The 27,704-nt window shown below is 37.1% G+C and overlaps 1 protein-coding gene across 1 annotated transcript in view; it reads left to right on the top strand.

The window, feature by feature from the left end:
• Positions 1-27,704, top strand: part of PCNX2 (pecanex 2) — a 150,398-nt gene that overhangs the window by 74,682 nt on the left and 48,012 nt on the right. Inside the window, exons 21-24 of the mRNA XM_052670834.1 lie at positions 1,238-1,379; positions 7,028-7,205; positions 19,771-19,880; positions 24,428-24,556. Of these exons, the coding sequence (XP_052526794.1) occupies positions 1,238-1,379; positions 7,028-7,205; positions 19,771-19,880; positions 24,428-24,556 (559 nt within the window). The remainder of the gene's footprint in view (positions 1-1,237; positions 1,380-7,027; positions 7,206-19,770; positions 19,881-24,427; positions 24,557-27,704) is intronic.

The raw sequence follows: 27,704 nt of genomic DNA, 5'->3' as shown, positions 1-27,704 counted from the left end.
TATAGCAGTTATGAGAACAGTTCTCATGATGTACCTATGAGATACCTCGTTTATTTTGTGTTATTTTGACTGACTGCAGGAAGAAAGAGTGAGCTTATGGTACAATGCATAGAAAGTGCCAGGCTGTGTGAAAAACCCTAGCACACTAGGCTGTCTTTTTCTTTCTCACCACTACTACTTTTATACCCCACAGATTCATCTCAGCCATTTTCAAATCATCCATTTTTATCCCTAGGTCCCCTCTGAACATATGCTCTTTTTCTCACTGCGTTGGCTATGCATGCCTTGCTCCTGTGGCTACTTTCCTTTTGGTCTACTTGATATGCACATCTCTTTATTCAAGCCTGAGTTCCTAAACAGAGCTCAGCTTTGGACAACCAGATGAAGTTCTTTAGTAGAGAACAGGAGCTCTGAGAGCAATTAGGAGAAGGAGCGAATAAGAGCTAGGTTCCAAAATAGATATCTTGCTGTGTATATGAGCTTAGGAGGTAGCTGTTCAGCATGTTTTTTTTCCTGTCATTAAGAAGTTATGTGTGGGGGGGTTGTTTACACACAATAATTTCCATTTCTGCAGGGAAAGAGTATTAGAAATTCAGAAGCTGGCATCATTATTTCTGACTCAATACCAACTTCTGCCTTTTGCAGTTTTTTTTCCCAATAGCCTTGTCTACCTCAGCTGAGAATAAATATTTCTCTTTTCCATACACTGATGTTTCTGTACTCAGTTCACCTGAGTTCTCATATAGCTATTTAGTTGCACAGAGCATTCAGTTCTTGTTTAATTCTCCTGTTAAGCCTGTGATGTTGTTTTTAAAAAAAAAAAAAAAAAGTCTGCTGCCTGAGATAATGGTATGAGGTTCTGTAGGTCGTCCACCAGGTCAGTGCTGAAGAGAGTCTCTACTGATCAATTACATCACCAGAGGTGCTATTCAGTTCAGTGACTAGTAATGGAATTGTATAGAATCCACTGTTACTTAGAATCTACATGGACCACCTCTTACCATTTGAGATTTTTTTCATGAATGCAATTCTAAGAAGCTAAACAGATACTCTCTAAATTGAGAGAGCTAAATGATTTCCCTGTTACAAAAGAATTAGGAATTTCTTTGTGCCATAAATTAGTTGGTTGATTATCCTTGTTCACGTAAGCTAACTCACTTCTTTACTTTTACATTATTGCAGTACAAAAATGCAGGTAATTTGATGAAATGTTCTGTTTCCTGAATTTTTGTTTCAGATGCTGCTCATTTGATGTGGTTTGAAAGGCTGTATGTGTGGCTTCAGTGCTTTGAGAAATATGTCTTATATCCAGCTATAATATTGAATGCCCTCACCATTGATGCTTTCTCCATTAGTAAATACAAGAAGCTTGGTACACAGTAAGTTGATTATAACTCATTCATGTGATTAGTAGACTACTCAGACATAGACTGAAGACTGAGAAATGAAATTTGTTTCTCAAAGAAGTCTGCATGCTTATCACAGTTGCATGTGCCGTTATTAGTTTCCATATACAACAATCATTGGTTCTGCTGAAAGAAAAAAAACAAAGCTGCCTTAGAGTACTCAAAGACATGACCCCAGTGAGAGACAGAGAAATTAAAAGATTAAAGAGCTATATATAGATCTATATGGAATGTCTGAATGTCAATTAAAAGCAAGACACACTATACGAGGCAGCAGGTGTTTGATGAGTATAAACACAGTGGGGTAACTGGAATTAATCAGATGAAAATGAGAAATCTAGGCTGGATATCAGGAAACATTTCCGAACTGAGGATTTTTAGGACTACAGCATAGGCTCCCAAAGGAATTATCATCAGTTTTCCCACTCAGGTCAGGCTAAACCGTATAAAATATTTAATATAGAATGGCAGGTAGTCCTGCATTAAGAGAGCATTAAGAAAGGCTTCAGAAAGATAGGTATGTAAGAGGGTTTTCTTTCTTTTTTTTTTTTTCTCCCCTGAAGTCTGTCTCTGATACTAAGCAGAATTGGCAGTGCTGATCCGTGGACTCACAGTATGATCCTTGCAGACAGCCTTTTATGGGAAATATTTTGGTTGGTGACTTACCTACTGCAGATATTCAGCAGGCTTAGTTTCTGCAGTATCCCCAGTGAGCAGAGTTTCTGCAGTCTTTTTATCAGAATGACGCAGATAACAAAAACAAAGAAACAGTGTTCAGGAAGGAAGGTTCCAGTAACAGGAAAAACTGTGGAGGAGAGGAGGAGTTCTTAAAGTATTGATAAGATTATAGATTTTAAATTTTACATCAAATTTTTATTAAAAAAAAGAAAGCATGTTTTATTTATTCTTCTCCCTCAGAGAATAACACAGCTTTAGGAACAATAGACATTTTAATTTATATATGTATGTATACATATATGTATAAAAATATAATATATAAATATTTATATCCCTTGCTTTTGGGGGCTAAAACTAGGACTGTGGCATTAGTCAGATTTTTCTGTGTATACCTCACTAACAACTACTTTTTCAGAGAGATTCTCAGTGGTCACTTGGAGATGGCCTATACAGTTCCCTATTGACCTTTTACTCCCAGGCCTTGGGAGATGTGAAGGCAGAGGCATTCAGGAATTTAGGTGTATTGCATGGGGTAAGACTGAGTTCATGCTCACTTCTGTATTTGCTTCTGTGAGACTGGGAGAACTAAACAGTAATCAAAATGCCATTTGTTAGTAGTTAGCAGACATGACTGAATACATGTACAGAGCAAACACGTAGGGTTAAGAAGGTACTGTTTTTTATGTAGTCATTCCTCAAAGCTGGATTACGCTTTAAAGTATTGCCTCCCTTGAGCATTCAAAAGTAGTGACTCAGTCTCTCAAAAATCTTGAGATTAAAGAAAGTAATTACATTTCTCTGTCTCTGACCGTTTAGCCTGTAGGAGAATAACACAACAGTCCTTTCCTTTCCCATCCTCTGTGTGTTTGTGTGATTGCTTTGGATTTAGAACTACCTTTAAGCATGCCAGTAAAAATACAGTTCCTGACTGCTGTTTCAAAGAAGTTCCACTCAGGTATGCCCAAACAGCAGTCAAAGATATGGTATGACGTAGAGAGGGTAGACTATATCTATTATAAAAAGGAGGAGAATCAACTTTTTACTCGGGTAGATAGCGTTAGGATAAGGGGGAATGGTTTTAAGCTCAAAAAAAGAGGGTTTAGATTGGATATCGGGAGAAGTTCTTCACAGAGAGAGAGCGGTGAGGTGCTGAAACAGGCTGTCCAGGGAGGCTGTGGATGCACCATCCCTGGAGCTGTTAAAAACCAGGTTGAATGGAGCCCTGGGCAACCTGGTCTAGTACCAGATCTGGAGATTGGTGGCCCTGCCTGTGGCAGGGGGCTGGAATTTGATTATCCTTGGGTTCCCTTCCAACCCAAGTCATTCTGTGATCCTTTATACTGGCAGTGGTGGAACTGTAGCTCTTTTCAAACCATTGAATGAGTGTTGCTGTGGCAAGACTGCTGCTGGCCTTAGTGGTACAGATTGGTTTTTGCGATGTTTACCCAGGTTACAGTTGTATCAACGGATTGCAAGGAAGATGAACTTGTTTTCTTTATGTTTGTGTTTTTAAAATCCATGAGATGCATGTCTTTCCTGACCCTTATTGGCTTTTTTCTTATCTGCTGTCCCTGTTAATAGGAGCATAGAGGTAGGAAATAATGGAAGCTGCCACATAGTCTTCTGTCTGCCTTCTGTCTTCACTGATCTTCATGTATTTTCCCCTTTTACTTGTAACCAAGACTAGAACGTTTTCTGTATCCCCTTTTTCTATGGCACTTCTCTTCAATACACATTCCCTAAGACTCACATGTACGTGCCATACACAAGACATCTGTCCTCAGATCCTACCTCCTCCTTGAGTCTGTAAGTCCCTGAGGGGGTTGTCGTTGATTCTCTTTGGCTCTTTGTATACCACATCACTAATGGAGAGAAAATATAGCATAAATCGTTATATATATGTATATATACATATATGTTAGTATATAAATAGTTGCTTCCAATTGTTGGAACACTCCTTAGTAATTTCCCACCCGAGGATCAGACTGCATCATACCACAGAGAAGGAAGGGCTCTCTGTCTGTGTGGTACATTTCACATGATTTGATTTGGGAGTTTTTCTCGACTGGAAATTGTTTCTTAAAAAATTTTCATCTTGTTTTGTGATTAGAAGGACTGAAGCAGTTTGCTTCTTGGAGAGGCAGTACAGCTGCCTTCACAGCCAGGAATTACTTCAACTTTGGAGGCCCTGATGTGCTGGTTATTAGTGGGACTCATGCTGACAAGCTGAAATGCCTTTCCATATTACCTGCCAGAGCGCCTTCAGAAATAAGCCCTTATTTCTCATTCTTTCTCTTGCTTTCTCTCTACTGAGAGGTAAGGCCCCAGGAAAAGTGTCTTGTGTGGCAGTATCTCCAAAGAAGAGGGATAATGAGCAAATTTATTTCTGCTTACCCCTTGAGAACATTGTTTTATAAAATGTTTCTTTTTTTTTTGTTTGTTAAATTTTCTGAATGTTAACAGACCTGATAAGGAAAAAGTCTTCCTTTTGCTCCATCATCTGAGAATTTTCCATGTGAAAATTCCTCCATGTTGTAAGAATGTTCTCCTTTAGAAGGAATACGAGATCCAGCTGGTTTGTATGTGACATGCTAGGATGGCTTGTAGTGGCTCCAAAATCTATTTAGTTTAGATTAACCCTTCAGGAATTTTGTGAAAATTGAAAGCAACAGCTTTGACAAGGTGAGAAATGAGGTCAGCTTGGCATTTCATTCAAACAGTGATTTCCTGGTGATTCCTTAGAATGTCCTGCCCACAAATATCCTTGTGTGTATGTTAAAGAAAATACACAATGAAAAATTAATTCCACATAAGATCAGACTTGAGAGTCAGCTTGGAAGTCTTCCTAGAATGATGAAACCTGTTTGGAACTTTCTAATATGTCAAGTGTCAGCCATAGCAGCAGGTATTCTCCTGAATCACAGCAGGATGGAGAACCTTCTGTGCGTTTTGCAAATACCTGGCCTAGTTTATTGAGGCACTCAGTATTCATTAAAGTCCTCTTCTATTTTTACCTGCATCAAAAACACAACATATCTCTCAAAAAGTGTGTTTAATTTACATAAGAGAGATCACCTGTCTTTCAATTCACAGAGAGTTACTTGTACATGTCTGTCAGATTTTGGTCCTCTTTTCAGGAATAGATTCCATACAGTTCTTAGGCATCAACATGCAAAACTGCAATCCAAACGTGCTAGTTCAAATGCCAGGAAGCCCTAGGGATATCTAGTATTGCTAAATACTCCTCAGTTTGACTCGAATGGTTCATTAGGAGGCTCAAGATGTACTTCTGAATGTGCACAGAGCTGTCTGAATAAATCCTTTTTCTCTTAACTTGCCCTGACTAGGAACAAAATACCCAAAGGTTTTGGGCTGAGAGGCTTTGCCCAGACTGTGATTAGGATTGAGTTCACAAAATATGGCTTCAGTGTATGTGCTTTTAATGACCTTGATGCAGAAAGAGGGGTTGCCCACCTCATTTAGTAAGAGTCTCAGAGGTTCAGATGTTAAGCACTCACCAGGAAAGTGGCGGCTTGTTTTGCTCTTGTTTACTCCTGCTTTGGTGGCAAGGAAATTCTTATAATAGTGACGAGTCGTGAGTTCTGACTCTTAATTCTTATTCTGTTCCTGTGTGCTTCAAAAGTGGCTTGCACCATGCCAGGGTGGAGTGGTGGTGTGGATCCTGTGGACCATTTCAGTAGAGTGCCTGCCAATAGAAGTTGTGGAGTCTTATTCTATCTTTCTGTATAAAAATAAAAACAAAATGAAACAAACAAACAAACAAAAAACACCCAACCAAACAATAACAATCCACATCTGCAGTCCTGAAAGTGATTGGGTTAAGAAAGGGCAGTGCTTTCAGACCCACCTCCACCCTGAGGATTTCCTAAAGCTGTTGTCTGGTTATCCCCTTGCACTTGTGAAGGAGCCAAAGTGCTTTGCCTTCAGCTTTGATTCTACCCATCTAAAACTAATCTGTCTGAGACCTTTTCAGCAACTAAATTCCCAAGTGGGCTGTAATTATCAAGATATCAGAGTTACTGTCAAAGCAAGACCATCTTTCTAATTCTGTGAAGTCTCTTAAAAACAGAACTAAAAGATGTGAATAACCTCAGGTCTTGAAGTTCAGATAACATTCAGAGACTTGGTGTGGTTTTCTAAATTTAAGCAGTGCTAACACATTGCTTCTTTCTCTTCATCATATAGTTTTTTTGGGGTGTTAAAAGAGGCATGTTACCTTCTTGGAGAGGCAGTACCAAGCACTTTAATTTTTGGATATAAACTTCTTGGTTTTCTAAATGGTCACTTACTGTTTAGAGTCTTCAACTTAAGTTCTCTGTCTGATGTAATGAGGAGAGTAAAACGCAGATTGCATCAATTTTGCAGTGCATAGATGCAATGCATAATTTGTTTTCATCCAATGGAGGAGTTAGTATGTAGGATAGATGACCAGCTCAGTAGCAATATTAAGAACTGCAAACATTTCTGTGGGTATGAAAATTAGTATTTTGACATAGTGTGTAGTAGGAGAATACTTCTAAACTGTCACAGAGTTGAATGTCTATTAATAATAGTAAGAAAGTGAAGCAGGCTCAAGATGTTTTCTTAAATTACAGTAATTAATGGAAGTGCAAAGATAAAACTTTGAGAATTATATTATCTATGTATGAGATATCCTTCTTAAATTATTTTTAATAGTTAATACAATTCTTTTGCTACAGATTTTTTTTGTTAGAGATAACAAGTTATAATAAACTGTGACGTTTGAGATGATTAACATGATTATTAGAATAATATAGGATTAATATCAGAGATCAGTAAGATTTAGATATACATAGCAATCTAAAGTGCATCTGATACAGGTGTTTGTATTTAAGATCTTCATAATGTAATGTTTCTATTATTTTGACCTAATTAGGTTTTTCTTTCTGCCTTTCTTACAGCTGTGATATTATCTTGATAACAGTTGCTGGGATGAAACTCCTCCGTTCCTCATTCTGCAATCCCATTAATCAGTTTGTTACTTTGAGCTTTACTGTAATCTTTTTCCAATTTGACTACAGAGACATTTCAGAAAATTTTCTGCTAGATTTCTTCATGATGTCCATCGTGTTTCACAAGGCAAGTTTTATAGCTATTGTCATTTCTCTAGAAAAATAGATTTCGTACCTTGATTTATGTACTCAGTGTCACTGTGTTGATCAATACATGGTGGGGTTTGTTAGAAATTATGCATTAATGTAAGCCAAAAACAAGCTTCCAGTTCAATTTCTTATCTATTTTGGTGCAATGTTTTGCATTTGCTTTTTGTTTACATGTTGTGATAGAGTTCATAGTTATCATTTTCAACTTCAAAATTGTCATTGAGTTGAAAAGAGCCTCTTGGGTCATTAGTGCAGGGCTGTCCTCCAGATCAATCGCCTGGGTGTTTTTTTATCTATGCTTCCTTTGAATGCCTCTTGTGTTCAACTCAACAACTTCCTTTGGGAAATTATTCTGTTATCTAATCATCATCCGGATATTAAATGTTTTCCTAAAGTCAAACTTAACATTTTTCTTTTCCTACTTTCTGTCTTATTCTTGCAATGCTGCCCTTAACCTTACCCTCAGAGCTCTTTTCTCTGTTAACTCCTGGCTTCTTTGGAGTGTGTTCTAGTTGCATTAACTTCCAAAACAAAAACAAAACAGAAAACAAATCCTTTGCTCCAGTGAGATTGAATCCTGTACTGATCTACGTATTATCTAAGTAGGTTTATCTGATACTTTGATAAAATCTAAGGACTGAAAATTTGCCTAAAGCTTTTAGCAATTCTTTTGTATTTTGTTTTTGAATTTATCGATCCTTGATTGCCATAAAATATAATACAGTTTGTTCAGAGGTAATTCTAGCAACGTTTCCTTTTGTTGTCTTTTCTGTTGTTGGTGATTCTGTTTGGTGAGTTTCTTTTCCTAAAATATTCCTGATGTGTGAGCATGACCCAGCTGGCATCATTTCTTTTCTGAGAGATGAAAGACAGAGTAGCATATTGACGGTAGCACGTTCTGTGGGAGATACCTATCAACATGTAGAGGTATGTGATGAGCATGAGCTCATAGTACTGCCCATGTCTAGCTGGAGTTTCAGCCTACTCAAGGGAAGGCCCAGCTTATTGGTATTCTGTTGCTGATTTTCAGTCATTCAGGTCAAATGTGAAACAGAAATCAAATGCTTTTATTCAGAGTTATTTCTGTGCTGCTATAAAGAGAGGTAAGAGAGGGCTAATAGCAAGCTGGTGAGGTACCTTGGCCTTTTTTTTTTTTTTTTTTTTTCCTCCTATGAACACTTGATCTAGTGACTAACAGTAGCTTTACCTCCATGCCTCCAGCCCTCTGTCCTGGTCTGCCAGGGTGAGAAAGCAGGTGCTAGGTGTGAAGGAAAGAAGAAAAAGCAAGAAGAGATGATTTAAAAGCATTTTTTAAGAAGTCCTGCTTTAAAGAGGTCCCCTCCCGTCCTCCCCACTCCCACCCCCATGTGCACACACCTCTCATGCCTATGATCCTAGTATGGGTTAGATTAACCTTTAAGCTTCTTACCTCTGGGGAAAGGTGAATAGTGAAAGAGATGCAGAGGTAGATTGTATTGTGGCAGTTTAAGTACTTGTTGCCATATTCCACTTGGATAAGGTGTGCGTTTTTGTCTCCAGAGAAGAATGGTGGTGTACATCAGTGGACAGTCCTTGTCCAGATAGCAGCTTATTTAGTTCTAAAACTAATTATTCAAAAAGCTCTTTAAAGGATCAGAACATCAGCATCAGAATTGGACGTTCTAGAACTCATCACTTCTTTTGAACAAGTTGACCTTGTAACCATGTCACAAAATACTGATGTGGACTATTACATGTTTTTAGCAGAGAAAGAAGTAAAGGATTTTCAGTGTTTTTGGACTTGTCTGGATAATTTGATAGTTCACTGTACAAAGACTCGTAATAGCAGTAAGCATGACATAATGAAGGATGCATACCAAATTAAGTCAATCTGTGCTAGAATAACTATTGCTCTTTACTAGGTTGAAAGCTTGTACTACGGATATGTTTTGAAAATGTACATCTAGCATTGATCTGTCATCTTTCCATATCTCGTTAAATCAAATTTTGCACATTATTAGTTCCATTTGAAAAACTGAAATTAAATGGTTGAATTACTTACATTACCAAAGTACATACACAGTTACACAGTGATCATTAAAGGCAATCTGAAAAATAGCATAGCTAATAATAGGAATTAAAGTCCTATTAATTTCAAATCACGAAGAACATAAATTTTCTTTACTGTAATTAAGGTCTGAGTTTTTATGAACTCCAGTATTGTGAATCTTTTTAGGATATAGTCACTTGAACATAAAGATGTATCTATTCCGTACTATTGGCACTAAGCAAGCTGTGTGCACCACTATATCTAAAAACTTACAAGTCTTCACAAATTCTGTCCAACTGTAGTTGAGTCCTTTTTATGTTTGCAAATATTTTTAAAAAGACAAAGACAAGAATCAGAATAATTTCTGTTATCACCTTTGACTTCAACCATGCAGAAATTACACACAATAGTGATGGGTATCTGCTTGTTCATTTATACTGTCAACTATGTACCATCTGAATTATGGAACATTGCAAGTGCTCTGCTTTAGTCATAGTAAAAGTAACTTTTACTATGGCTACACCACAAATAATTACTTGCATACTGTCAGACAGAGCAGTGCAGCAGTAAGCATTCATTTTCTTTTGTCAGTCACTGGGGAAGAAGGTGTTTAAATTCATCACGAGTGTGCTAGTAAGTTTTGAAGCAGACTATCTTGAATAAAATAGTAATGCTCTGCTAATGATTTTGGGCAGAATATTTCTGAATATCTTACCATGTGCTTCTTTTATTATACTGTTGATTTAGTGTGCCTTAGTCAAATCAGAAGCTCCAAATGAATGTGTTGCTCTCTGAACAAGTTGAGGCATGGAAGTCAAAATCAGTGCTGAAAGATTATCTTTTTTTCCCAGACAACCATGCCACCCGTTCTGGAGCAACACAGAGAACAAGAGAGTATATTCACTTCTATTCCCGAGGCTTTTTTTGGTCTGTTTTAACATACAATTATTATTGCCACACAATTAATGACACTTGTTTTTGTAATAGCTGCTTACAATTTGAACTGTTGCAGATTATGAAATCTTAATGCTAAAAGCTTATTAAACATATGTCAAGCATGCTATTTTTTCTTTCAAATTGCCGTAGGAAGGGAGCAAGATAAATACTTAGAAAAGACTTCTGTATTTATTTTTTAAGAATGTGTACAGCTTTCAATTCCAGTAGAACAGGACTTCTCATTCTTTCTTATTTCAAGTCTTTCCATTTCCTCTCCAGGTTTGTCTTGTCAGCTACAGCCTAGGATTTTTCTTTGCAAGACTCCCTTGTCTATGTTCTTTAAATCAGAGCAGAATGGCCTTTTGAAAATACAATTATTCATTCAAAATTTCTGGGTACAATGATCTTATATATACTATGCAGGAAGTTAAACTGGATATTCAAGGCAGTTTTATTTGTTTGCACAACTTCCTGTATACTTTTGATGTAAGCCAGTTGTTCTCTCTGGGCTTTTTAGGAGATGCAGTAGTGAATTCAGCTTATACTGGTTGCGTTTTATGTTTGTTTGTTGCCTGTTTGCTCACAACTGGGAGCAAACAGCAGTGTGTTGGAGATTTCTGTACGCCAAACTGTGGTGAATTGCTTCTTTTGCCAGCAGCTTCCATCTGTAGGGCACAACTGAGAAGAGATACCTGCTGAATCTGCACTTTGGAATATCTATCAAATTTGACAAATTTGTTTATTTCCCTTTTAGCTTCACAGGAAGCACTTCTACCTTGGAGTGTCACTAACCCTCTGATGTGTAGGAAAACACCTTCATATCTTTTTCAGTGTCATGTATGCTACTGGCAGACAGAGTAATGGTCTGTTAATTTGTGTGTGTGGATGAACTAATTAGCAATACTAAAATATGAAATCACCTCATGTTTTCTGATGATCCTATCCTCTGAGGGTTCTGAATTTGTCTTCATGCATAAGGCAAAATAATCAAAGAAGCAGAGCTTGTTAAGTTTGCGTTCATTAACGCTGAATTCATTTGCCTAAGTACACTTAACCCCTGCTGAGCTTGCTTAAGAATACAATTTCCCTGTCTAATATTTCTACTTCTTTCCCAGAATACATTTTCCAGTTAATAAGTAATCTAGTTGTTTTTCTCTTTGTACTTCATAAGAACTTTTTTTTGTATGCTTATTTGTGCCTAGTATCTGATATTACAAATTTATGACTAATGAACTTAATGGCAAAGTAAGTCCAGCTAGTACAGCCAGCTTGTAGCAACCTGCCAGGCACGTGCTGATCAGGCTTAAATTTGTATGAGTTCAGTGTCTACAGCACAATCCTTTGGACAAGGAAGAAATTCTGCATGTCATCTTACTTTCATTCATTTTATGAGAAAATGCTATCAAATGCGTTGATCTTCTTGGTGCTTTATTGAAGTAATTAACCTATTGGATCTTTTATTGCCTTTGTGGCAGTGAACTCTTGGTTACTCTGCATGTTCCAGTGGATTTACATGGGTGCTACTTAAAGTCAAAAGCCTCACTCTTTTTCTGTCCCCTTCTGATTTTCCATCCTACTCTGCATTTGATGCTTCACTTCAAAGCTTCTGACATTAAGTTATTAATTTATCTTCTAATCCATTTCTTGTCGTTTATGCATAGTGAAATCCAGTGTCTTAATCAGCTGTACCTTCTTAGCTCACAGCAGTTTCTTCAACTTTTGATATCTGGTGTATAAACCGTGTTAAGGCACTTTCTGCTGAGTAAAGTACCCAAGGCTGCACCTGATATTTGACAGGATAATCCCAGCTGTGTTTTCTGTAGAATCCTTAAATCTCTTGAGCATTGTACAGTTCGTGTTTCATTCTAATATTGGTGAAATGGCATAATTGATTTTTCATTCAGCCTTCTGTCACTGACCTCTTTGTCAACCTTCACTCCTGCTGCTACTCCTAAAAGTCATTTTCTCTCTTTTCTTCATGTGTGTTTTTCCTTTAGGTTAGGACAAACGTACTCAGCTGCAGGAAGATGTTACCTCCTCCCTGGATCATTCTATCTCACCCTCTGATGAGGGTAATGCTCATGTGCATTTGTGCTGTTAGAGCTATGTGCTGTGTCTGTTGGTGTAGGCATTGAAAGAGAAGTCTTGACTGTGTGGTTCAACGCACAACTTGGTACATTTTTTACCTGCTTTTAGTAAAGATTTCTGGGAAGGTGCAGTCTTGGCCTCTGAAGGGGAAGACTTCACTGACAAGGCTGAATTTGGGCATTTCCCAGCTGATTTATTTCATGTGTCCAGCTCTCTGCAAATTAAACGGATTAGTTCTGATCTCCTCAGTTTTGCTCATCTCAGGAAACGTGGGAGGTAATTTCTTATAGTACCAGAGTCTTCCTCTCTGAGCTCTTTTTGTTGGTTGACAGTGTTGGAAAAAGCTGCCTCTGCCATAAGCATGTCCAGAACTGCTATGTTTTATCATCATTGTATTGTCATAATCCTCATCACCCTTATGTGTGGTGGTTAACATTTAACTTAAAATGTAAGATTTCAGAGGTTTGTTCCATTAATTGTTTAAAACATGCTGGTTTTGTACACCATCTATGTGGTGAGTGCTGTGTTTCATAAATATATTCCTGAAAGATTTGGATTGATCATATTTCCATCTTCCTATATATATTCCTTTACACGATGATCTTGAAATTTCACAGTATCAGGGCTTCAAATACCAGTAAGCAGAAGCGAATAAACACAGCGTGGAAAGTATTGTGCTTTCACAGTACTGTTCAAATACACCATAAGAATGTTATGAGTTATGATGCAAGCATTGAAAGGCTTTAATATTTCTAGTGAATCTTATTTTTATAGGATTTAATAGGTAAAAAGAGTTTCAAATGGCATTAAATAAAACTAGAAAGTCAGTGATTTGGAAAGCAAAGCCACAAAGTACAATAAAACTCCTTCACCCGAGCTGGATTTCATATCCATAAACACTTACTTAAAATACTTAAAATATAAACAGATATTTAAAACATTTCACTCTTAATAATATTAACTTTTATATGCATACATATAAATCAAGAAAAATAAATAAAAGTAGGTACTAGAATTTACTCCCAAGATCGAGAATAACAATTAACTGGAATTAGATTAATGTGAAAAAAATAAGTATATCCCTTACTACCTGAAGAGCAGAATTTAAATTCTTAGGAATCTAAACAGGAATATAAAGAAATAATTTTTCAAAGTGGAGGAGTATCGTTGCTTTCTGCTTGTTTTAATCTATCATTTTTGTTTTGCACTTAAAGAATGTAGCTGTGCATATATGCCAGTTATTTTTGTTTAAAATCAATATGTGCATATACTCTTTTAAGGCACAGCAAAATTCAAGAAAATTTTCATGTTTATGCATTATTTAGTTCCAGTATTGCCAAAGAGTCTTCCCACACAGAGTCCTAACAGATGCTAGACAGGCAGACAGACTGCCAAAAGCTGAAAGCACTTCATAGTCTCCCTCTCACCTTCAGTATCTTCTGAATTCAGTATTTAATCTCTGTGCATTATTGAGACGTAATAGATTAGGGAAAAGATCACATTTTAGAGGTGTTTCAGACTCCCCAGGTCTTTTTTTCATATTAATTTCAGGTCATTCTCCATTTGTGTATTACTTTATTTGGTTAAGTAAGAATAACCAGATTTGAACAATATATCCTGCCTTTGTTTTGCTATTGATACATAGAATATTAATATATGTACCAGCATTCTCTAGAGACATCAGAACATGCTGATGTTAAAAGGATGGTTAAGATGATAAAATGTGTGTCCACGTAAAACAAATATGAAGGAAAGATGCGTGTTCTGCATTTCGCTTGGCAGCAATGGGAAAGTAGTGGTTTTAAATTCACTGAGTATACTAGTAATTTAAACTGAATATCAGAGACTTAAAACTATTTACTGCGCAAAACCGTCACGTGAGTAAAGGTATCTAGGAACGTGAAAACACTGTACCCTAATGTATAATTTTCCTGCTTTGTCAACTGTAGAAGACATTGAAGATCTAAGAAACTGTACTAAAACTTTTCATTGATAAGTCATTCTAAACTAGGATATGAAAGTTTCAAGAAAAAAAATTATTTTTTATGCATATTTAAGGAAGTTGTTATGAAGACAGGAAAAACTAAGCATAGACTTTTTTTTAAACATTTTCATTCTAGATGGGAAAACTCCCCTTTTGTATGTAGCACTGTTTAAAAGTAAAATTCACATCCATCAAGAGCAATTAATTATCTTTATTCATGACAACACTTCACTGAGAATAAATTTTGTGTTTCACAGCATCACAGTAGAAGGCATCTTGTACAAGTTTGTCTTGTCCAATTCACCTACTTAAAGCAAATTCAGCTCAGGTTGCTCAGAGCTGTGTATGGATAAGTTTTGAATATCTTCACGAATGGAGATACCGTAATCTTTCTTGACCTGTTCCAACATACAGCCACCTTCACACTGGAATGTCTTCATGTGTTCGGACAAGTTCTTGCACCTCACTTTGTACCTGCTGCCAGTTGGTCCTGTCACTGTGCATCTCTGAGAACAGTCTCCACTTTCTTTGTCCCCACCATCTGGCCTTCTATACACACTGTAAAACCCTTCACAAAGATGATTATTTTCTCAAGGCTAAGCAATCCCAGCTGTCTTAGCCTGTTTTCATGTGTCAGATTCTCCAATCCCTTAATCATCTTTATGACTCTTTGCTGGAATCAACCCAGTAGCTCCATGTTGTCTGGGAAGCCCAGAATTGATCACAGCGCTCCAGTGCTAAAAAGAAGGTGAAAGGATCACCTCCCTTGACCTGCTAATAACACTCATTCCTGGGTTGTTCGTATGGCACTGCTTTTCAGCTGGCTGTCTCCAGTCTTTGCAAGTTCCTTGTTTTGAACTTCATGAGGTTCTTGTCAGTCTCTTGATATCCTTCTGCATGGTGGGGCCACCATCTGGGGTGTCAGACACTCCTGGTTTTGTATTACAGAATGATAGAATGGCTTAGTTTGGAGAGGACCTTAAAGATCCAACCCCCTGCCATGGGCAAAGTTGCCACTCTCTGGATCAGGCTGCCTAGGATCCTCTCCAACCTGGCCTTGACTGCCTTCAGAGATGGGGCATCCACAACCTCTCAGGGTAATCTGCTTCAGATCCTCACCACCCTGTAAGTAAAAAATTTCTCTTAACATCTAACCTAAATCTCTCCTCTTTTAGTCTAAAGCCATTTCCCCCTTGTCCTATCGCAGTCAGACTGTAAAAACTTGGTCCCCTTCCTGCTTGTAAGCTCCCTTCGACTGCTGGAAGACCACAATAAAGTCTCCTCAGACCATCTGCAAACCTACTGCTCCATCATTTAGCTCATTAATTAAGATGTAAAGTGATATTGGCTCTGCTGTTGTCCTCTGGGATACTCCGACAACATGACTGGCCTCCAGCTGGACTTTGCTTCTGATCACAACAGTTTGTTTAGAAGTTTCTGAAGTTTTCAGTCCACCTCATTGTCTTTTTGTTTAGTCCTTACTTTATGAGTTTGCCTTTGAGGTTGTTAGGGAGAACAGTGTCAAAAATTGTACTGAAGTTAGGATAGACACCATCTGTTGCTTTTTGTTCATCTGCCAGGCTGGTACTTTCATTGTAGTAGGCTATCATGTTGTTTGAGTATGGTTTCCCCTTTGTAAATACATGCTGAATGCACTCCATCTTGTCCTTTGCATGTTTGGGAATGGTTTCCTGAAATATTTGCTCCATTGTGCTCCTAGGGGTTGAGCTCTCCTGCTATTCTTGAAGAAAAGAGTGGTCTTTGATTTCTTTTAGCCCTCAGAACCACCTCCCCTTGTTTTCTATAACTTTTTCTATAACTTTCTATAACAGGACACTGAAGAACTGTGGCCTCTCAGTGGCATCACCTGTTTCTCTCATTACTTGTGTATGTGTCCCATCAGATCCCATGTAACTGTTTTTTTGTTGTTTTTTTTTTCCCAGTTGTTTTAAATACTTCCTAAATCAATTCATAGTTGCTCAGCATGTCTTCAGTTCTTCATACTTTCCCCCAGGTTTTGGAAGATAGCTTTTCCTGAAATCTACCTAGTAAAGACCAAGGGAAAGAAAGCACTGAGTAACCTGTCCTTCACTGGGTCCTCTGCTTTCTCTCATCTTTCTTTTGCTGCTTATATACCTGTAGAAGTCTTTCCTGTTGCCCTTCTCTTTCCTTGCCAGATTTAACTCCAGATGGGTTTGGCGCTCCTAATCCTGTCTAATCCTAATTGGTTCTGACAGTTTAAATAATGTTGAATGTTTTCCTCTACACTGCTGTCTCATGATTACTGAAGACTGAAACACAGATAGTTGTATTTGAATTGAGAGAATGTCCCTCTAACAATCAACTCCCTTGTGTTTATGCAGGTGAATTTTAGCACTTCAGTTTTTCCGTGAATTAAGCAATAGTATTTTACAAATGCTTGGAGTTCCTGTGTCAGATAAAGAACAAAGTATATGCTAAATTGGATAACACTGATAAGGAACAGTATTTTTGCATGTGGTTCTAGCGGGGGGGAAAAAAAAAAAAAAAAAAAAAAGAAAAGAAAAAAAAGAAAATGTAAGCAAGACCTCTTCTTAAATCCCTATGTTGGGGTTGCAAGATGAGATCATCTTAGTAAGTATATTTAGATATGTAAAATGATAATGACAAGTTTATCTTATGCTGTTTTGTTGAACACACCCTTGAAGAGATAATTTAAGAGTAATAGAGGTACTTGACAACTCTTCATGAAACAGGAGCTTGAAAATTACACATTTCCAGATCTTTAGGTGCAATATTAAAAGGCTCTCAGAAACCAGGCGAGGTTCAGTACAGTGTTCTTACATACGTATTCTTGCAAATGAAAACATTGCCTGTTTTGTAGAAACATTAGCTGAGACATAAGTGTTGAAAGAAACAGCAGCAAGATCAGGCAGTGCTGAATGTAGAGGTAGTGGGACTTGGTATAAGCAATGGGAAACTTGGGTTTCATGGCCTATTTTGCAAGAATCTGTAAAGACTGAAGAATGATGAAAGTGATGTAATGGAACAAAAAGCCAGAAGGGTCTCTTCCTGTATTTGATTTCCTAGCAAATGCAAACCTGAATTTTATTTGAGGTTTGAAAACCTTCAGATGAACCCTGAGCCTTGAGTGCAGCCGGGCTAATTTATGGCTTTGTGATTTCAATCTGTAGCAGGCAAAACTGTGCTGGCTGCAGCAGTTTTGAATTCTTTGAGGTTTCAATGGCGAGTCATTAGCTTTTTCAGCCCTTCTTTTAAATTTTAACAGATATAATTTTTCCCCTGGCTGTTCATTCAGATGTTTCATATGGATAAAAATTAAGATGAAGCAAGCTCCCAGCCTGTAAAACAGGGTTCGAATAAAAGAAGTCATTTCTAATTTCAGTGCAGTTTTACTTGTCTGCTTTACTTAATGTTGTAGTTTTAAAATAACATACAGAATTTCTGAGAAGAATAAATTTGACAAGATGTGAATTTCTCATAAACAAAGCAAAGATAACCAGGCTAAGCATTGAAGAGATCGTACACCTTTTTTTTTATTAGAGCTTCACTGGTTTGAAATTCTATGCCTATGCAAAGTTAATATAAACTGTATTTTGCATATTGTATCTAACTTAAGTTATGCCAAAGCATAACAGAATGTGTGAGTAGCACTTTCATCTCAAGTGAAAGGTTTATAGGTTAAATCCGAAGTATGCATGACACAGCAGCTGCTTCTGTGATCATTTGGTGGCACAAAGATGAAAACATTTTACTGTTATTAGTCATTTTGTACCACCCTCCCAATACACTTGCAATTATTTACAAGAGAATGCATAGAGAAGCTCAATGAAACATCTTGTAGGTGGATATAGGTGGTCAAGTGTTACACTGGGGCTGGAATCTTAGGGGCAGATGAAATTAGCTGGTGAAGGTGCATTCTCTTTGGTTGTCAATGTACTAGTGAATGGGGTGCGTGTGGAGCATCGTGTTCTGCCAGGCAGAAGTCATGGGGAAGCTTGAGTCCAAGCTAGTCAGATCTCCCTACCAATATGCAGGCGCAAGTATGGAGCTGCCAACTGGATGTGGGCCGTAGAGGGTTTTTCTTCCAAGCAATGCTTTGGATTTGCTTGGAAGAGTGCTAGCTGGGCCAGACCACAACCTTGATAGGAACCTTCCAAAGAATTTAAAGATATGTCTACATAATACCAGTGCCTGGGTGCATTGCCTGGAAGCATTTAATCTACTGATTTTGATATATCCTTGATGTCTTTCAGGATACCGACAGTGTCTTGTTTTTCATTAACTCAGTTAATAAATATATTATAGGAAATTTAACGTATATTTTCTACATGAGCATGAGATACTGCTTTCTGGTTCATTCTCAACTTGTGTGTGTGTGTTGAGCTCTTATCTTCCTGACAGTGTCAGGAACCCACAGTGCAATGAGAACCTGATGGCCCAGTGCAGACAAGACAAAAGATCTGTTCTGGCCTGATGCCAAGAGAGCTGGCAGAAAAGAATAACATATTCCAGGAAATAAGTACACGTCATTCTTCAATCAGAAACTGCTTGTTGCAGCACCAAGCATATTTTGCAGGAAGCAAAAACAAATTTGGTGTGTTTTCCAACTTGTTCTGTGCAACAATAAAAATTCATGCTCATGCAACATGTTTAAGGTAGGATGATCTTGAAAATGCAACTGTAATTCATGGTTAACGCCAAGCATATGCTCACACAGAGATGGCATCTTCCATAACTTCAACAAATAAAAATGTTGTGCTTGTGAGAAATATGCCTTGTTTCCACGTGCAGAGCCACGTGCTACACTTTCTGCTTCTTTTTTTCAATATCTATTTTATCCTGTTGTCTCTTCTCCTGTAATTCTCAAATGTCTAGTTGCTAGTGTGTTATAAACAGCAAAAATCAGAACCTTTTTTCCTACTTGCTAATTAGAATCATCAAATGGCTTGGGTTGGAAGGAAATTTAAAGCTTATGCAGTATCATGGTGGGCTGCTGCCCACCAGCTCATGCTGCCCAGGGCCCTATCCAACCTGGCCTTGAGCACTTCCAGGGTTGGGGAATCCACAGCTTCTCTGAGCAACCTATTCCAGTGCTTCACCACCCTCTGAGTGAAAAATGTCCTCCTAAAATCTGATCTAATTATCCCCTTTTTTAGTTTGTTTTATCCCCTTGTTTCGTCACTACTAGACTGCATAAAAGTCTATCTTCAACCTGTTCATTAGCTCATCTAGTACCTGGATGTTTCTGCAGAAAGGTAGTCTGCCAGTGACCTCATTGTGATGCTTAAGAATGTACATAATTGTATGTGAGTTTGTTTCGAAAGAAAAATATACTTTTGTCACTCACTGATGTTGCACCTTAATGCCAATGAAAGGTAACAATACAATAGGAGCTACCTCACCTTCATCCCAGTAGACAGTTCTGAAACTGACACATCTTTTAGATGTTAATACTTAAAACTACCTCAGTGCCTAAAATGTGTTTGTTTGTTTGTTTTCCAGCTGTGGGACCTGCTGCAAAAGTTGCAGTTCATCATGACATACATCGCTCCCTGGCAGATTGCCTGGGGGTCATCGTTCCATGTGTTTGCTCAGCTCTTTGCAATACCTCATATCCTTTATATTTTTCTTTATTCTTGAATTCCTTTTCATGTATATAATTTATTTACAGTGTTTGAACAAGGTGTGAAGTTTCCAGGTAACCTGTATTTTTAAATGTGCAAATGTTTACAGTAAATCCACGGAAATCTGGCTTTCGCTGTTTCTTGACTATGTAGGATCTGAAATGGGGAAACTGAATTCCAACGCAAGCTGCTTTATTTAGGCCTTTCCACTTCTCATCCAGTCACATATCTGTAGCCCTCAGCACTGAGTTCTGATGCATTTGGAAAGAAGCAGTTTGGCTGACATAGTACCTCCAGGTTTTATGTATACAGGAGCTAGTTTTGTGAAGTGCTGGATGTATTGCTGACTGAGCTCTAAGATACTACTTACTTTCTCAGTTGCTTCTAATTACTATCTCACATACAAATTCATGTCAGTGAGCCAGTTTCTGTTGCAATTGACCTGATTTTTTTTCATGTTTCAAAAGCAAGTGTATTTTAACATTTCTAAGTACACTTTTCATTGTGGAGCTGAAAAGCATTTGTCTTTTTGACATTTCCACTCTGTTTTATAAATATATTCATCAACACTAAGACAGTCCTTCAGAAACTTTCTCAGTGCCCATTCCAGGGCTATGAACGCTTTGTTTTTTTTATGAATACGGAGAGTTAAAACACAGAGTCTAACGACCTCCAAATGCCTGCAGGGATTAAAAATATAGAGGACTTTTTAAACAAAATTGTTTCACTTTGAAGTTTAATTCTGTTAGGAACTTGATTTAATACAGGAAAAAGGTAATGAAGTAAAACACTTTAGCTTATCAAATTTAACTTCATTAGCATGCCAAGTATTTTTGGAGACTAACTTTTCATTTCTTCCTTCCCTTCCAATTGAATCTGTGAAAAAGAGTTGGGTGAAGTGTTTTTAGTTCAGATCTGCTGAAGAGTTAACTATGTACTGTTTATTAGGTACATACATTTAAATCTTTGACCTTTCATCCTGTAGAAAATGGTTCTTTCCCTAGAGTGATTTTTTTTTCCCCCTCTTGAGTGATTTTTCCCCTCTGCTATTTGCTGTGATATACTTAATCATATGCTACATTGATTAACTGTGCATGTGTTTGTAGATGGGAAACATAAATTGGAGTCTTTCACAGATGGAAGTGAAGACAGAATAACTCCCAAAAGGAAAGCTTTAAATTGGCTATTTACAAACAAAAAACATTGTTAAAAATTGTTAGTTATCAGAAATTTTTGAATGATTTGTAGCAAGTTACAGTGGAATTTCACAACAAAAAAGTTATTTTCATCTCTGTTATAGGTATGAATTGCAGGAAAAAATATAAAGTTATTTAGCAAAACATCTGAGTATTAAGATTATATTTCAGTGCATTTCTGTTTGATCACATATATTTTTGCACAGTGATAACTTCAGTCTTGAAAAAAGTACCAAGTAAGCTTTGCAAAATGGAAAGCAGTGAACTATCAGGATTCAGTTTGTTTACACGCTTATTACCAAAGTGATCTAAATTAGCTTTCTATTATTTATACTAATAATGTCCTTGTAAATGTGCATCTATCTTTCAAGACAATGTGGCAATAAAGGTACTGGTTCAATGCCCGAGTTACTATTCCCACAACAACAACTTCTCTGCCTTTTTTGCACAGTATTTTTATTTGTTGTTACCATAACCCTGCAGACAGTACTGATGAATACATATTGCATGTATGGCACTAAATCTGCCTTTTCTTTGCAGAATTAAATATTTGCGGCTCTTAATTGCCCAGATCACTTCCACAAACAAGACACCAAAATTTAAATTTAAAAGCTCCTAGGTGAGTTTTTGCTGTAGAACTCAATGACTGAGAAGTTCCAACTACCTCAGTGAATTTCATTCAGGTGTGCAGGGAATGAAGAGAAAGGAACCTGGAGCTTTGCCTGGAGGGCATTGTAGAGTCTTCACCATGAGTGTTCTTAATTCTGCAGTTCTGAGCTGAGTCTTCAGAAGCAGAAATTGACTTCAGGCTGGAGGACAGATCTGCTACTTCATTTCCCAGTGTTTAAATGGGTGAAATGAGATTGTGCTCATTTCTTTTACATTGCCAGCACATTGAGAAAGTTAGTCTAGTTTGTAGTCTAAGCAGGTTTTTACCTAAAAAATAAACAGTGAGATTCTGAAAGAAAGGATTTGTAGTTTAGATTATTCTGCTTTAAAGTGCTTCTGCCTTCAGTGTATCAGGATGACAACTCTAGCAGCAGAAAAGAATGCCCTTTGAAAATCGATTCTTCCACCTCTAAGAAGTGCTCTCATGCCTGGAAGTGACCAAATGTCTTAGCTCAGAGTAACTGCAATTAAAAATGTGTGTTCGGGCATTAGAGGCTTTGGACTGGATTTACTGCATAGTTGTGTATTGAAGGAAGGGGATGGAAGATTTTTAAAACATAAACCTTTCATTTACTTGTTTTGAAGCTGATCTGAATTCAGACAGACTTTTAAATAATATTTAATCCTCAAATAGAATGTTTTATTTCACTCTGAACAACTTTTGGTTAATTCTTCTCAAAATTTGATTTTAGCCACTTTGAAAATAAAATCCATTATTCACAAATAAAGAAATTCTGCTTCTACAGTGTACAATGTAACAAAGATGGCACGCAGGCAAACTCACTTGAGATGCAGAGCAAGAAAGAATGGCTGTAGATTTTTGACAGTTTTATATATATATATATATATATATATATATGCACCAGATACATCAAATGTGTATATATATCTGTATATTACTGCACACATCCGCTCTAGGTAAGTATTTCTGGTGCTGTTACTTGTTTTCATGACACGTTTACATATGTGAAACACTTTATTAAAGTCACTCTTCACGAGTCAAATGAGAAATAGCTTTTGACTTGTATGTAGTAGAGCATTATGTCTTTCAGCAAAAATAAAACTGTTGCTACTGCTTATGTCTTTAACACAAACAGTTCACAGGGGAATCCTAAATGTCTTAACTCATGAAAGTGGCAATTTTTAAATCAATGATGACATTAGAACTCTGTAGGAAAATGGATTTACTGTCCTTATCTGTTCTCCTTGTTCTTTTTTGTCTCTTCAGCTCCCATGCCTCCTTCCCTTATTCAACACTTGCAAATACTTGTTCATCTTTTGCAGTCAATGCTGCTTATGACTACAGGGTAATGTGACAGTTTAACTTTTGGTGTACTTGCTTCCTGCTCTGTGCACTGTCACTTTTTGAACTCTAGACTCTAAGGGCAGCTCATTTTGCAAGTTCACTAATGCATAAAGACACCATTCACAACCACTTTCTTTTAATATGTTTGAGGGATTTGAGAGAGATCTTTTGGCAAATATTTGTTTGTAGATTTTTTCAAATTGCTTTGAAAGCACGGCTGGTTAGCCTTTTAATGGAAATAATGTATTGCAAATGATGCTACATTTGTGAAGATGTTTACTGTACAGACTTAGACTGCGGAGGACACATTATTAGAACTAAAAGGCTGTGGTGGTTGAGCAATTTGACTTGAATTTTAGAATGAGATGCACTTGATTGCTGTACTTGACGGTTGTCCCTTTGTCCGTGGCTTCTATATTTGGTACGTTCCTTTCAATGGAAGTCGAAGTCCTTTGTTAAGGAAGGACAACTTGTCGTTTACACCACCTTGGGTACTTTTTTCCTGAGATTCCATGGTCATGGTTTAAGATAAAGAAGAATTCATGCTGAAGAGTTTGCCTGTGTTTTGTTTTGTTTCGAAATCATGTTTCTTTTAATATGTATCTTTTGCTGTGTCCTTATCCATTGCCTAAGTTGCTTTCCAGCAATCTAGAATAAGAATTTAAAGTAAGCCATGGATTTATGTATTCATTATAGTATTTCTGTGGTATTTTCTATTCCTCTGTCCTCATCCTCTCATTTTGTACATATTTCAAAAAGCATTAAATGCAGAACATTTTTTTAACTTTTAAATCAGCATGAAATTTTAAATTGTTGATAAAAACTAACCTGACAGTGTGCTTTAAAGCCAGCAAGTTGGATTGTATAGGCGTAGTACTAGCTAATTTCCAAATAAGTAGGAACTCACAAAATGAAGTGTCAACCTCGCTAGTAGGATGATTCCAATGCAGAGAACTAAGAATTTCCATAAAAATAATTATTTTTTGGCTCTGCATGTTAAAACTGTATCTGTCAGACTCTCAAGAATCTCTTTGTGTTATAGAAGATATGTTCGGTAGATAGAAAAAGGTGCTGCTGTAGCTACAATCAGGATCTGTCCTTGGGCAGAGGTTAGACCAAGTCACCCTGCTAATACTGTACTCTATTCAAACTTGTCACCTCCATTACAACTGTGCAACATTGAAAAGACAGGGATTACATGCTTGTAATTGGCAATTTGGCACTGCCTGACTTCCTTTCTTCTCCCTCTACCTCTTTGGTAAGATAAGCAATAAAAAGGCAAAAATGGTTTTAAGAATTTGCCTCAAAAATGGTTTGAAAGTATGACTAAATAATGTGTGTTACCTTAACTTGCACTTTTCAGACTCTGCCATGCTTTTTTTCCAAACTCTGGCCACTTCAGTCTTTTCTACTCCACTGAGTCCATTCCTTGGTAGTGTCATCTTTATTGCATCATACGCAAGACCGATCAAGTTCTGGGAGAAAAATTACAAGTAAGACTATTCAAAAGTTATTTTTAAAGGTTTTGCTCTCGTTCATTTTATTTCTGGAAGTATTTTTCTTTACGAAGATATTCCATAAACTGTTGTAGGCCATGAGGAGTTAATCTTCTGAATCTTGATTCTGATGTTTTACTCATATTCATTCTGTTGTTTCTAACAATGTATATAAACAATTATCAGTATGCTACAGATAAGCTGTCACATTGCATTTGTTTTACAGGCATACAATAACAAAGCTGTGGAAAAAAAAAATGGTAAAACTCCCAGTTGTCAGCCTTTTTTGTCTTACTAGCTAGTGTTAGCAACTAAATCTGTTAAGCCTTTGGCACTACAAGTCAGGCTGCATTAATGTATTTTATACTGGCCTGATTAAATGTTACCACTGGGATGTGGCAGGTAACTCTTATAGAGAAGTGATGATGAGTGTGCATTGTAATTACTTGCTACATCTGATCTTAGAGTTTGACATAGGAATTTGTTGTCAGACTTTAGCTGTCATTCATGCAGTTTCATGAGGACATAGACTTAGAATATTGAACAGATTGAATAAAGAGCTGCTCGTTTTATCCTGTGGGATTTCAGAGTGCTTGGTAATGGGGATTGAAGGGTTTCCAACAAGAGTAGCAGATAAAAGAGAATGGTCTTATTCAACTAGAGGTAGTTTTCAGAAGGAATGCGTACCAACATGTTACTGGGCTCTGAGTAAACATGGCAGCTGCAGAGCACTGGTGGGAAGCACAAAGTGAAAATTGTACTGGCCAAAGTAGGATTTGGTCAAAGCAATGAGAAGCGTTGTGCATTTATCACGCATCTTGTATTCGATACCGTGAGAACCTTGACAGAGTTCAGAAGTGGAAATGACAGTGATAGCTTCCTCCATCTTTTTAGGGGGAAGGATCTGATGAATTTCTGAAGAGTTTTATTTTTTTGTTTCAGTTTGACTTGTGTTAGCAAGCAAATATGTACTCCTCTATAAAGAAACTCAGAGATGAAGCCAAGTTAAATAAAGCTTCTGAGTATGATGAGATTTGTGGAAAGCTTTTGGAGCAAGCTGAGCTTTGTGTGCTTCACAAAATTCTTTGTCACACATCCTTTTCTGGGTCAACAACTTCATTTTACTGATGGTAGTCTTGGAAAGTCAGTAAGCTACTGCTAATCCCACAGACAGCTTTACATTTTGGACAGAAATTTTGAATAGTAGGAAGTGGAGAATTGAATATTTTCTGCATTTCAACCAGAGCATTTTGAAGGCACGTGGCTGCTTTTTTTCTGTGCAGGTTAGAGAATTGGACTCATTAACTGTAGGCATATCACTTGCATGTAGTTAGATTAGTGTGATATCTATAGGTTAATGTAGAAGGAAATAGATGGGAACATTTTAATTTGCTTTGAGTTGGTCTAAAGCTTTGGGGACAAGATGAACAGAAGATATCCAAAGGAATTCCAGAAGATGGTGGTTAATGCTTAAATTAGAGAGTCTTGTTTTCATCAGTACTGACAATAAGTGACTCCTTCCAGAGGAAGTAAAGAAGCTGATGCTAATCATTTTTGAAAATAAAACCCCATGTCAAAAAAATTTAACATTTTTAATGCTTTAAACTGCTGCTGCTTGTCTTTTCAAAATAAGCAGTGATTACAGCTTTGTCTTCAATGTGAATGCTCAAATTAGAGCTGTGAAAGGTTTGTGCTTTGTTGTTTGTTAGAAATTATGGTACATCTTTTGGTCTTATCACTTAAAACACAAAACCACAACCTTTCCCTCAAAAAAAAAAGTTCAGAAATAGTAAGAGGCCTTGTAGAACACTCAGATAATCATAAAAATGAAATAAATGTTTGCCTGAACCTGTGGCACTCCACAGTATGCGTCTCCTAAATTGATGTTTATTTTGTCCCTAGCAGTTCTGACTCTTCTTTGCCTTGCTTGCACTTCAGTATTTCACTGCTCATGTGAAGAACTGAGCAGAGTGAGTGACAGCTGGACTGAAAAATTCCAGGGTCATTAAAGGGACACAATGATAAGACAGAAAAATTCAGGGGAAGGAAATAATATTGCACTTCAAGTAGGGAAATTTCCTTCGAAATGTTTGAAATAATTGAATAAAGTGAGACTGGCATTGTCTTATTGCCTTAAATCTTTACCCTTCAGTATCTAAAAAATCAAAAGCGTGGCTTGACTACTTTCTGTCAGAGCTGTAGAGTTAAATAGGCTCAGGAATTTGAACTGTAAGGGAAGGTTGTTCTTTCTCCCTCCACTAACCTCTCTTTGGGCAGCAGTGTCTTGGAGCAGGACACACACACTGAGTTTTCAGGTGCTACAAGGCCAAACAATGCACAGAGGCAAGTTATTTCTTTTTGGAGTGCACTGACAGTTAGTTTTGCTAAATTTTGCTCTCAATGTTCATGGATAGTTACAGGTTCAGTACAGTGGAGTCTGGGGTAGATGAAGCAACCTTGACTTTTTTTCTTTTCTTTCTTTCTTTTTTTTTTTTTTTTTTTCCAATTCTATACTCATTACCTGTTGACAGAGACTTCTTCCCAGGGGAAAGCTACTTCCAGTGTGCTTTATATAGCTTTCTTGTTTTGCCTATTTTGCATATTCATTTTCAAACACTTCCTTATCTTGTTGATGCCTACATTAAATTATCATATTTATATTAGCTACTCAAAAACTCGTTTATGTTTGTATGAGATTACACAGATAGTTATTTCATGGCTGTATTTTTATAGTTTAACTAGTTAACTACACTAACCAAAAACAATGTTGGCAAGCAACCTACATGTCTCAACTTAAAATATGATGGTTTTGTTTCTCTTTTGTTTCTCTTCTAATAAGGTTGCATTGATAAAGCATCTATCCTATTTATCAGTATTTGCACACTTCTCTGCTGTCAATCAAACTGCATTCCTTTGTTGTTTCACTTGAGCAAAACCCATTTTGCACACTCCATTTTCTCTCATCTCACTTGGGCCAGCAGTGTGAAATTAGCTGAGTTAAAAGCATCAGGTTCGTTTTCTGTAAAGTGAATCCAGAACTAAATCTTTGGACATTAACAAGCAGAGAGCCCCACATTAAATAGGCTCTTAGGTAAGTTGCTTGGGCAGTGAGCAGCTTCTCCATCTGTGTCTTAAAGCGTTGTCT

Source organism: Tympanuchus pallidicinctus, unplaced genomic scaffold (genome assembly GCF_026119805.1).
Source record: "Tympanuchus pallidicinctus isolate F22 unplaced genomic scaffold, pur_lepc_1.0 scaffold1, whole genome shotgun sequence".
Classification (NCBI taxonomy): domain Eukaryota; kingdom Metazoa; phylum Chordata; class Aves; order Galliformes; family Phasianidae; genus Tympanuchus; species Tympanuchus pallidicinctus.
Note: the sequence above shows the minus strand (reverse complement) of the source record. Positions and strands in the feature narration are given on the sequence as shown.